General features: G+C 41.7%; 1 protein-coding gene across 1 annotated transcript; it reads right to left on the bottom strand.

Moving 5' to 3' along the window:
* Positions 1 to 1,957: 1,957 nt before the first annotated feature.
* On the bottom strand, positions 1,958 to 11,659 carry paqr4a (progestin and adipoQ receptor family member IVa). The gene is made up of 3 exons (XM_058654142.1): positions 10,537 to 11,659; positions 6,771 to 6,989; positions 1,958 to 5,422 (listed from the first exon to the last, which is right to left on the bottom strand). Exons 1-3 carry the CDS (start codon positions 10,808 to 10,810, stop codon positions 4,989 to 4,991), a joined length of 927 nt encoding a protein of 308 aa, XP_058510125.1. The 5' UTR covers positions 10,811 to 11,659; the 3' UTR covers positions 1,958 to 4,988.
* Between the last annotated feature and the right edge of the window lie 763 nt (positions 11,660 to 12,422).

Below are 12,422 nucleotides of genomic sequence, written 5' to 3'. Positions count from 1 at the left end.
AGAGTAACCACAAATCCATAATAATTAATAATAATTAACTATCTGGGCCAAGTTTTTTTTTGTAATGCTACATTACTGTATTGATGTATCCATCGATCTTCTACCGATTTAACCTCTACATGGGGGGGGGGGGGGGGGGCGGGCAGTCCATCACAGGGCCACATAGAGACAAACAACTAGAACAAGAATTCACATTAATATACAGAGAGGAATGAAAAGGAGTTGACTAAATAATTAAGAAAAAAAAAAGCAGTCTTTTAGTGGTAAATCCACCCAGCTGGTAAAAGAAACTGTAGCCAAAATGATCACAAGCTGCCAGAAACAATCAGGTGGTAAATGGCTCAATCTGGCATCATTGTCTTCACTTTAACTACCACATGAAACCTAATGAGACACAAAAGACTTCGATAAAGTAGAAAAACTGAATGAAATAAATGTACTGTAGGCAGTTTTTTGTTTTTTTTTAAAAATATAGACTTCAGTTTATTGCACAATCGTTGCTGGAGGAGTGTGAGAGCCTGTCTGTTACACAGGACACTAATGTTGGACAGAACTAGAAAAAAGGGGACAAACTGTGTGTGTGTGTCTGTGTTCGTGCACACAGACTGGACGATGAGGCACTCTTGAGGATGCGATCGGCACCTCGTCGGTGCAGCGGGAGAAAGTTTAACGGGGACAACATACAGATTTCATGCTTGTGTGTGTGTGGAGAGCTCATACACACATTTGTACATACATGGCCTGGAAATATATATATTAACAACTCTGCAGAGCAACTGCAAACCAGCCATGACAGTACCACAAGCTATCTGTCAGGTTCGTTTGGCTGCAGTATGGCTACAGTAATTCCTGCATCAGTGCGCACGAGGCTCCACAAGATGGAGCCACACTCGCTCCTTTGTCATTTCAAAAATGCCAATAAATAGCTGATATAACGAAAAAAACGATAACAGACAGACCCTCCAGAAAACTCCCTTCATCCTAAAGCAAAGGGCTTGTCTTCTTATCTGTACATATAGACCAGTGTCATTATTAGGATCCACAGAATTACAGTAGTCATTATAATCAGTATATAACAGTGCAGGTAATCCATTATAAACAGGTTGTTAACAGGCTGACCGGCACCGGTGTTATATTTAAAAAAAACACAACAAAAAACAGAAATTCATTTTGTTAGCAATGTTTTCATAGATCATGTCATTGTTTTTTTTTTCATTTAACAGAAAGACAAAAAGGACAAAGACCAATTTTTCTGACCAGGTTCCACTGCTGTCACATGGTTTTAGAGACTCCCTTTAAACCTCTCCATCCTCTCATCTCCAATCTGTTTATCAGCTTCACTCGAGAGGTCAACCAGTGTTTGTCTTAGATGTTTGAACTTTGGGCTATATAAATCTTATATGGCACAAATGAAAAATGGCATAAAATGATAAATGGCATAGCTTTACTTAAATAAAACATTAATTGAATTCAATTCAATTTGCATTTTGTGTCTGCACTGCAGTTTCTTCCAAAAACATTTTTAGTCTTTAGTGGCTTGGGAGCATTTGTCATGAACAAAAACATCAGCCAAATGAATCAGCCTCTACGTCACACTGTGAACAGCCAAAAAAAGGGGCCAGGAGGAGCTGAAATGAAGTCTCGCAGCCATGCGTCACACAGCAGAGGTCAGGCCTCGGTTGTTGTTGTTGTGGCTACTGTTATGGCACCCTGAGAAGTGTGAGACCCAGGATGTTTGGAGTGACGACCTCCATTACAGCGGATCAGAAAGCTGCTTTGAACAGACACAAACCGAATTCACTGTTACGTATCCCTCGGCTGATAATGCATAGATAGACCAGTGGTAGTCACGAGGTATTCACACGCCTGCCAGGACTCCCCGCGATGGTCGCAAACGTCTTACCCATGTGTCCAAAATAGCACTTACTTTTAAATGATCGTAGTTGGGTGGGGGTGGGGGGGGGTTGGGGGGGGTCACATAATGTCAAGAGCCTACATTAGCACTCAAACCAATTTTACACACTTATGGAAATAACTAAGAAAACAGGCATCTTTGATATTTATCTGCTATTAATCAGTACTGCGCTGCATCTGCTTCCCTCTCTCATGTCTCACTTTGGCTGTGAAAGAGAGCAGAGCGACTAATCCCCCCGTCTTCTTATTTGTCTTTCCTCATCATACTAAGTACGTATCAAAAAGGAATAAAGGTATTATCTTCTGCACTGTGTGTATATAGGATCTACATAAATGTATTTACATTATTTATATGGACTTTAAATACGGTTCAAAATTGTCGTTTACTTTGATTCAAAGCCCTTTTTTCGAGAACAATGAACATGAACAGTGCAGTTTATTTGATAGCGACGCATTGTCGCCAACTCCAATCATCTTCCTTTACTGGTGACCGATAATAATTTACAAAATTGACATCATGTGCTATTGAAGAAAACCTTAAAACTAGACTTTGAGGCTGTTGAATCCTCAGAAAAATGTTTCCTGACGTTCTAAAATAAAGTGAGAGGGTCATTTTCACACTGAGTTCTATTGGCAAACATTGGAGTTGCCCCCTGGTGGCCAACTGCTACTTCTGTCCTTACTTCCTGGGCTTCACCATTCAAATCAGAAGACAACAATCATTTTCATTATTCAGTCTCTATGTACACACTGTCATTTTTTCCAGTGGCGGGGGAAAGGGGCCTGTGTTTGGCTACAGCGAATCAGGTAACACTAGCAGCTACTTTCATGCAATGTGTCAGTTTCATTCAGTGGCCAATAAAACATTAACTTTTACATTGTACCACGGTCGTAGTCGGTAAATATGAAGTAGGAGACGTTACAGGTTCAAGGCCAGGGGTGGGGCAGTGACAGTGGAAACTAATGAGGATAATGTACGTGATGACGAACTGGGAAATCCCTCTTCTCCTTTATGAGTCACTGTGTGAACACGCCTCACATACTGCTCATTTGGCAAGATCGAGTGCAGGTGACGGGATTGGCAACGAGTCAGTGGGCGGCTGCGACTGTTGGCATGAAAAACAAGGCCCACATCTTTCACAAGCACTGCCTCCAGAAAATAAAAACCAGGCTTTGACATTTGTGCATAAAGGAGGAGCGCTGCATTTCCTTTGACTCGAGAGCAGCAACTGAGACAAAAATGGTGGAGGAGCCAAAAGTGATCGTAACCATTCAAAAAAGAGAAAGAAGTGCAGTTACTTACACACGACAACAGGGTGAAGGGGTTCAGTCCTGCTCAGTTAGGTCAGCTTAGTAAAATACACCACCACTCTAAAAAGGACATAAGTGTCTTTAACCTCTGGTTGGCCTGATAAATAGTGCAATAACATAAATCCAGCTGCAGAGCAAAATCAGTGCATATTCAAAAACAATGAAGTATTAAGTGGCAATAATAACAATAATAAATAATGTAAACCATCAATATTTCTGATGTCATCCAAATAAAGAGTGTTCATTAAAGCCGTCTTTGGTAAAAATGAACAGTAACTTCCTCTGTAGAAGGCTGTGCAAGTTATTTTCCCCTTTAGAGCAAATGGCAAATATACATGGAGGCAAGACAATATTATTATAACGTGTGACTCATTTTCTCACTTAAAAAGCAGACACTAACGCTAAAGCTTTGCACAAACGTTCATTTCTGACCTCTACCTTCATCCGTCAGCCAGTGATGCTGCACAGAAACAACACTTTTCAAGGAGCCGACGGACACGCACCGCCTCAGCGTTCTCAACACAAAGCATAGTGTTTCTTAAATACAGAATTATGTGCGTAATATTCCAATAGTAAGAGTCTAAATAGTGTTACAGTGTGAAAACAACTCAGTTACATCAAAGTTGTTGTACAGCTTTCAGTGCATGCTTCTGCCACGTGTACATTACTATTTCATGTACACAAATGACCATTCCAGTGTTAAAAATAACTGCTATCTTGTTGCATATTGTAATTTTAAAAATGTACATTAGAGGGAGAATAAAACAAATAAGATAAAATCTTCCCTGCAGCTTGTCGGGGTTGTCATAAATATACACAAATAAGGACATAAAGAGAAGCTTGGCCAACAGTAACGCCCGGCAACGACGCCGCTTGTAAACATGTGCAACTTCTTTCCTGATGATAAACGCATGAACGCCAGTGGCACCGAGTTCAGGCTGCAAACAGAGCTGATAACACTGCTCCACTGATTGCTAAGTGTGGCACAAGACACCCAGAGCAAGGACGCTCGCAGCCACGTGTGCTGCCTCACTCAGGAGGAATGAACCCCGCCACCCGTCTCCTTTGCACACTCACGGGCAAAAGAAACCAAGGAGACACAAACAGAGAGAGAGAGAGGACAAACGAGTCAAGTACAATTAGCTCAGATGGACAAAGTGACAACTCTACGAACGCTGTGTGCAGCACTTGCACTTTGTCCATGTCGTATAAAAATACAGGGGTGAGGGAGTGTGTGTAGTGTGTGTTGTGTGTGAATGTGTTGCATAGGGAGCAACAGTGACATCTGAGGGGACATGATATCGTTCCACTGCAAACTGTCATAATCTATGACATCAGCGAATGCTCACGTAGAAATCATTTTACGTCAAACTCAGCAGTAACTTGTTTTACTTGAGCATTTGCCAAAGACTCTATAGGGTTTAATCCTCATTAAGTACATAAAAGGTCTTAAAATAGTTACATTTTAGTGTGTTTGTGTGTGTGCGATAAGCGAGTCTAAATGCTTGTGCGTGTTACTTGACATACATTTGCCTGCGTTTCCCAGACAACACAGAAATGGACGGCGATATGAACATTCTGAGTTTGAGTGTACGAGAACACATGCACACATGGCGTCATGTCTCCTCACCTCACCGCATCACTCCTCCCCTGATTTCCCCCGCTTCCCCATCCTTCTCCAGAAAACAACCCCCTCCCCCATGAAGTCCTCCAATGTTACATCCCGGTGCTCCTTGTGTTAGGGGTGGGGGCTGCAGGCGGGGTCAGTTAGAGGGACAATTGTAGCTGTTGATCCACAGCAGGTCATCCAGCACACCCCAGTGTAAGTAAAGGATGGAGCCCACCACTAGAACATGCATGATCTGGTGGCTGTTGCACCAGTAGTCAAAGAGACCCGGGCGGAAGCGTTCTGGGATGCGCATGATGTTGATGACCCCGCCCAGCACAGCCAGTACATCCATTGTGATGAAGTTGCGTAGCGAGGTGGGGCTGCCGCCGCCCACGCCCGCCCAGCGGAGCAGGAAGAAGGAGAAGCGGAAAAGCGCCTGCCAGGCGAAGGAGCGCAGCCGGCGAACGCTGCTCCGCGCCGTCACGGCACAGTAGATGGCGTGGGAGGACAGCAGGATGTAGACGACCAGAGCAACGGTGCGGATGAATGGGTAGCACAGCAGAGTACTGTAGACAATGGGCAGAGCCCCTGGGAGAGAAAGAAATAACGCACAGAAGTTAGCACGGAGACGCGGGACGACACTCGACAGCAAGACAAAGCCTCACATCAACCAAAACACAGATGTTCAACTGTCTGAACCTCATCTGACACAGCAACATTCACACATCTTCATTTTGAAAATGGACAAATGGGTAAATAGTTTACAGATGTCTCCATGGTGACGGGTCGATTTATCTGTCTTTTCTAATAATTGACATTAAACTCAATTTTTTTTTTGTTTCTACTGAAGCATTTCTGTATTATTTGCTGTCATTAAACAGTTATATTTGATCAGATAGAGGAAAAAAGAAAAAAAAAAAGAGGCATCAACTATCGACTGCTGTGATTTGTAAAAATCAGCATCAGCATCAGGTACAGGAAAACCCACATCAGTCGACCTCGAGTGACGATAATTAAAGGTACGGTGTGAAAAATTGTAACAGTCTGAGAACTCCTCTGCTCCCGTTGACAAACACGTCAGGGAACTACGGTGGCCTTTATATACCAGAAAGGATGTGGTCCTTCTTCAATTGTGGAATAAGCTTTGGCTTCAAACCATAAAAACATGGTCTGGCTGCTGTAGACTCTTGGCAGCACAAGATGGCAGCCTCCGTATTGCTTTAAGTATATAAAAGTCTCATTCTAATTTTTAAATCCAGCGATCATTCACTTTAATAAACATACCTCTGGGTAGAATAATAAGTTCTGCAAGTAAACCCTCCCAAATGTTACACGCAAGACCTTTAAATCGGGAACTAGATGCAGAACCAAAATAAAGTTAATTGTTAATTCTCCCTGCCAGAATAATCTTCTGAATTAAAAATATCTTGCAGCCTGTGCTTTCTCAAATTGGCCAATATTAACAAAAAAGATGTGTGGTTAAATATGTAAATAAGAATTATTAATGTGGCCCACCAGGTTCATTGTTTCTTTAACTTGACCAGCTGTTTTACATTAATACTGACTCTATAGGATTAAAGCTGTAGGCCAGTCTATTTGTAAGTTTGTTCAAAGTACACGCAATAAGGAGATTAATAAAAGTAAAATAATGCACTTGTCATACTCACTTATATTAAGGTAATACAGGCAGCGTGGACGGATCAATAATCATTTCACAACGTGGATCGCTGCTTGCACTGGCCAAAGTGTGCACTCAAATGTGTTCACACAAATCAATACAGGTACACCTCTAAGCAAAATACATCCAGGGTAAATCATTAACGATCAATAAAGAAAAATTCCACCCATAAAGTAAACAGGCCCGGCAAAAACGGAGGGTCAGCTGACCACGCATCTGAGAGAAATCTGCTGAGCCGCCGTTCAGAGGGACACTCACCCAGTGTGTTGATCATGCAGATTCCACACACGTCGAGCTTGAGCAGGGTGTGGTAGACGGGCTCGCCCCCCTCGTGGTTCATGAAGAGGTGGTAGAGCACGGAGCCCAGCTGCGGCGACAGGCACGCCAGGAAGTGCACCACGCCCAGCCACGTGACACTGATCTGAGACCAGGGGATGTTGAGCGGCAGCAGCACCAGGAAGCAGAGCAACGGAATGCCTGCAGGGTGAAGACAAGGAGACTTAACAAATGTGTATGGTCAATTCATTTCACCGGGACAGTATTTGACATTATTTACACATTTGATCAATTAATTCACATTACACAAGTCACTAATAGGTTTTTCCCTTGACAAAGTTTAGTTTTTGTAATTACTTATTAGGGTGTGGAAGGACCCTGGACACAATTTGTATTTATTAGTAGAGACAGACCTCAAGTGTTGTTCAATAAATGTTTATTTAAGTCGAGCAATTTTGTGAAACTGTGTTAATAAGTTTTAGTGTGGCCATAAAATGTCAAGGAAAGCTGAAAAATGTTGATCGTGTTCCCTGAGCCTGAAATAGATGATGTTCTCAAATGTCTCATTTTATCCACAAACCACAATTATTCAGTTTTAAAGATTTCTCCATTATAGGGAGCAAGGAAACCAGAAAATACCACTCAAGACTATTCATCAATTCTAAAAATAGTTGACAATAAAGTAAGTAATTAATTAATAATAAATGAATCGTTGCAAACAGAAAACGATCATCCCATATCTGTTGACCTCTATCTATGAGTTTTTACATGTTTTAAACAATAAAAACATAGATATACATATATTTTTGAAAGGGAGCTTTTTCTTTGGACGCCCTTGTGACTGACAGCAGAAAAGGCCTGAGGTAACAAACATGACCCTCAGCTCGGAAACTACAACATTTGACAAAAGCAAATTAAGGTGTCATGTTTATTTTGACGGACTGTCTCGCTCAGGACATTCTGTCGCCTGTGGACAAAAGTGAGCAGCAGTGACGGTGTTCCGTGTGTGTGTGTGTGTGTGTGTGTGTGTGTGTGTGTGTGTGTGTGTGTGTGAAGACTCCAGTGAGAAAAATGTGGAGCACAGCGGGAAAATGATTGGCACAAAGTTATCAGTGTAGCCCTTTAAGAGACACAAGGCTCCTGGTAATCTCTTGTTCTGATGCAGCAAAGGGCCAGTACAGCTGATAGAAACTGTTCTAAGACTGTGTATGAAAAAAATCACAGTAAATATTTTCAATTATTTTCTCAATTCATTGGTTTGTCCACAAAAAATGATGAAAAATGTTCACATCATTGTTTCCTGAACCTCAAAATGGTGATGTTCTCAAATGCCGAATCAGTTTTCATGATTTCCTTCATACACGGAGCAAAGAAAACACAACATTAAAGTTTTAAATATTAAAAAACAACAACACTGAAACGGATTCACCGCGTTTTGAAATAGCTGATGATTTAGTAATCGATTAATAATCAAGGAATTGTTGCGGCTCTGACGCAGACGTAAGGCTTTGGAACGTTCTAGATTCAGAATGTTTCACGTTTACAGCGAGGAGTTGCCATCCTGTCCTAGTTCTGAGATAAGATAGAACTTGATATTCTTCACTAATCCAGGCATAAATGTGCTGTCGCTGTAGACCGTTATCATCTGAAATGTACAACCTCAAACTCTGCTACTGTACTTGTTCAGACTGTCTGACCAGGAATCTTCTCAAGTTAAGTCATTTCTTGACTTTCGACTGTGAATTATAGGAGTTCAAGCCGTGTAGATCACACAGAAGTGTCTTCTTCTTCAGCTACAAACCTCCAATTTAAGTTCCTCTGTATAGTAAGGAGGGAGGAGGGGGTGGTTGCTCACTGCTACACGGGCAAAATCCAGACCATGAAATTTGATCCACATACAGCTGTTAGGATCATTTATCTCTCTGCGACATATATATCCCACTCTCCTGCTCTACTTTTTTTTTTTTTTGCTCACTCTGCCTTTCCCAATGTCAAGGCGTTTGTACCAGCCAGGTGAAACAGGAAACACTATTAACTGTGACACATCTATTTTAAGTGTGCTTGAAAGAGTTGAAACTATGTTACTGGACTGAGATGATCATTCAAATAACCACTATTGTGATTGTTTGTTTTCACTGTTTTTTGTTGTTGTTTTTTTAAGGAATTGTTTAGGACAAAAAATGTGTGATTACATGCATACATGTGTTTCTTTAGTCAATTATCAGTGAAATCTGAAAACCTTAGCATTATATTCAGTATCTGAAGAAATGCAGCATCTGCCCATCTGTTGACTTTGAATGTGGCATTGTTGTTGGTGTCAGACGGGCTGGTCTGAGTATTTCAGAGACTGTTGGAATCCACTCATATGTGCCATACTTTATTGCCCATTTTCCTCTAAATGGGAAATTAACTCACTCACTCACTCATCTTCTACCGCTTTATCCTCCACATGAGGGGTGCTGGTGCCAATACCAGCTGATATAGGGTATAGGACACCCTGGAAATGTCACCAGTCCATCCCGGGGCCACATACACAGACAAACAACCATCCACACTCACACCTACAGTCATATTTAGAATGTCCTAAATAGGAACATAATTTACAATATTGACATCATGCACTCTTGAAGTAGACCTGAAACTAGAGACTGAGACTTCCTCTTCAGTGTTTTTACAATGTTCCAACATTGTAAATCAAGCGAGAAGAAGTCATGTGTTCCTTTATTGTCTACAATTAAAATTGACCTATTTTTGCAACCAGTGGAGTCACCCCCTTCTGACTCTTTAATAAATTGTTATATACAGGGAGGACTATGTCCATTTTTAATAGTCTATGGTTATGTCTATGTTAAGTATGTTTGCTCAATGAATAATATTTATATTGATACATATTGATCCTTTGTTGTATTCATAAGAAAAGATATATAATACAAGTGACAAACATCTTAGGTATGTAAACTATCTCTGGAAGCAGAACATGTTGACCCTTGAAGCAGATGGCCTACAGCAGCAGAAGACCACACTGAGCACTTGACTTGGTACAAAAAGTACCTAAAGAAGTCACGACACGTGATACATGGTCCACGATACCAATAATATTACGATGCAACGATTCTGCGATTATCGGTATAGTGCAAGACAATCATATAGCGATGCATCGCAATATCTGTCAAAGTGAAGAAAATGTAAAAGTGACAGATTTCTCTATGTATTCACAACAAAGAGAACAAAGTGCATATGAATTGAACGTGGATGGAACATGTCTTAATGTAGCTTTCTCCACGATTATCCCACTTTAAGCTCCCTCTTCTTCAGCTGCTGTGAGGAAACATTGAGAAGTGGAACTGTTCACTTCATTCTGCACCTTAATTTAATACTTAAAATATTGATTTGCCCTGGCATATCGATTATCGTATAGCACGATACTTCACCAAATCGATATTTTGACCCACCCCTACTTTTAAGTGTATATGTACATAACTCTGGAGGAAATACATGAGCAGATTTCTTGAAGTACTTCTTTAAATGTTGTAGTCGGTCCTTTGCTGAGAGGAACAGTGAGAGGGTCTAGTGTTTGGTGACTTCACTGAAGCTTTGCAGGATTTCCAGGCTTCAGTGCAGCAGAGTCAGTTTGTCCTCTCTCTGCAGCTGCAAAGCATCTGACGTGGCGTAACCAGATATACAAATCTCACCTGCTCACGAAGCTGGTTTAATTTCCTGTGATTTTTCTCTTTTTTTTTTTACTCACCATGGGTGTAAATGTTTCCCAGCTCGTTGTGCAGGTAAAACAGGCTTCTGATGCACTCCTGCACGGAGGAGATGGGCCGGTATCCCGTCAGGACGTATTTGTTGAACTGAAGATGTGGAGGTGAACTCGCCCAGTCCAGCAGCCTGGGTCCATTTAAATATGCCATAGCAAACAGGGCGGTTAAAATAACGCCGCCGAATAGGTAAAACGCGGACTGTACACCGATGTACACGTTAAGTAGGATTATTGCGACTAAAACCTTATGGGACACCATTGGTGTTGCCGTTTCTTCGGGGTCTTTCCTACTGTGCTGTTAGCCGCCTGGTTCGGCGCTAGTAGCGAGGAGTCTCTCGGCGCTACCCGGCGACGGTGTGACCGCTCCGGCTGCGTTTGCTCTGAGCCGCCGGTATATGTACGTGTGTCATCCGCAGGGGTGGAGGCAGACACGACCAGCCACATACATGCTGCAACCTGGGCGTATTCATTACATTAGACATGTAAGAGTGTACAAGTGGAGCACCTCAATCATAAAACCGCCGGTAGCGGCGTAAAAACAACATGTCCCCGCTTCTTCTTTCGTCGTTAGCATTCCGCTGCTGCGGCAGCAGCGCGTCCCGGGCTGGGATGATGCTGTGAGAGCCGCCGCTGAGGCTCCATCCAACTCTAGATGATGCTAGCTTGATCCTAGCGGAGGACTAGCAGGTCATACCTGACTTACTTTAATACCAGCAAACCAGTGGCATATTCCTCACGTCCGCTTCGTTTGTAACAGGCTTGTTTTCACACAGCTGTATATATTATTATTTTTTTGTTTTTTTTAAAAAGGACAAAAATAACAATGAGATCCGTGATTGTGAAGCTGAGATTTAAGGAAAAACTAGGGGCTAGCGAGCCGCCTGGAAGACACCGGGAACGGCGCTACCGACGTCCTGTGACTGGGGATAAGGGAGCCGATGATATATGAGCCGACTGACTCCAAGCACAAACGGCAACGTCCATAAAGATTAAATTCAGTTTTTCCGATACCGGGTTCACCCAACTGCGTTCCGCCATTATCTCAGACTGGCTGTATTCCCTGACATGCGGTGTTCTCCCTGGCGGCCTCAGCTCCCCTGCATCGCATCCACACCGACTGTAGTGAAGCTAAAATGTAATATCAACACTTCCGATTTCTTTTTTTTCAAAGTAAAATATCTAAATTGCATGTATCGTTTCTAGGACCGAAAAAAAAACCCGAAAACCCCAAACCCCAAAAACCTTTTATTATATTATTTGTTATGAATTTGTAATTAATATTTTTCAAATTAATAATTTGTTATTATTATTTGCATATCATTTGGTCGAATTCAGACCACACAATAACATATTTGCAAACATGAAAATATAAAAAAAACTTCACTAATTACTATAATTTATTTTTCTAGGGTTAGGGTCAATTCTCCAGCTCGAGTTGGAACATTGCAAGAGTGACTTTGGTGCCAGTGGTATTAATGACTTAAGTATCGAAAGTAGCACCTTTAAGAGAGTGCTTTATGAAACAAAAACTAACAAGAGAAAAAAAATACACCAGCAATCAGACACCAAACACTTCCGGTGATAGAAAGGCCTGTTTGAACAAGTGGGGTTGCACATTCAAGACAGTGTCCAGACTGTCCACATATGTAGAATAAACCCAGGTTGCAGTGAGCACATGTCGGGCCTGAATGCTGATGACAGACCATGCCTACCCCCATCACTCATTCTCCACCTTCTGTATATTATTTGGTAAATGTTTACAGTCAACCAGTATCACTATGCTAGAATAATAAAATGAAAATGGAAATATTTATTCATTTGAAATAAAACATTTATTTTGTAGTTGCCCTCGTTTAACTTCCGGTCTTGTT

The sequence above is a fragment of the Solea solea genome, chromosome 16 (genome assembly GCF_958295425.1).
Source record: "Solea solea chromosome 16, fSolSol10.1, whole genome shotgun sequence".
NCBI lineage: Eukaryota > Metazoa > Chordata > Actinopteri > Pleuronectiformes > Soleidae > Solea > Solea solea.
This window is presented reverse-complemented; position numbering and strand designations above follow the sequence as displayed.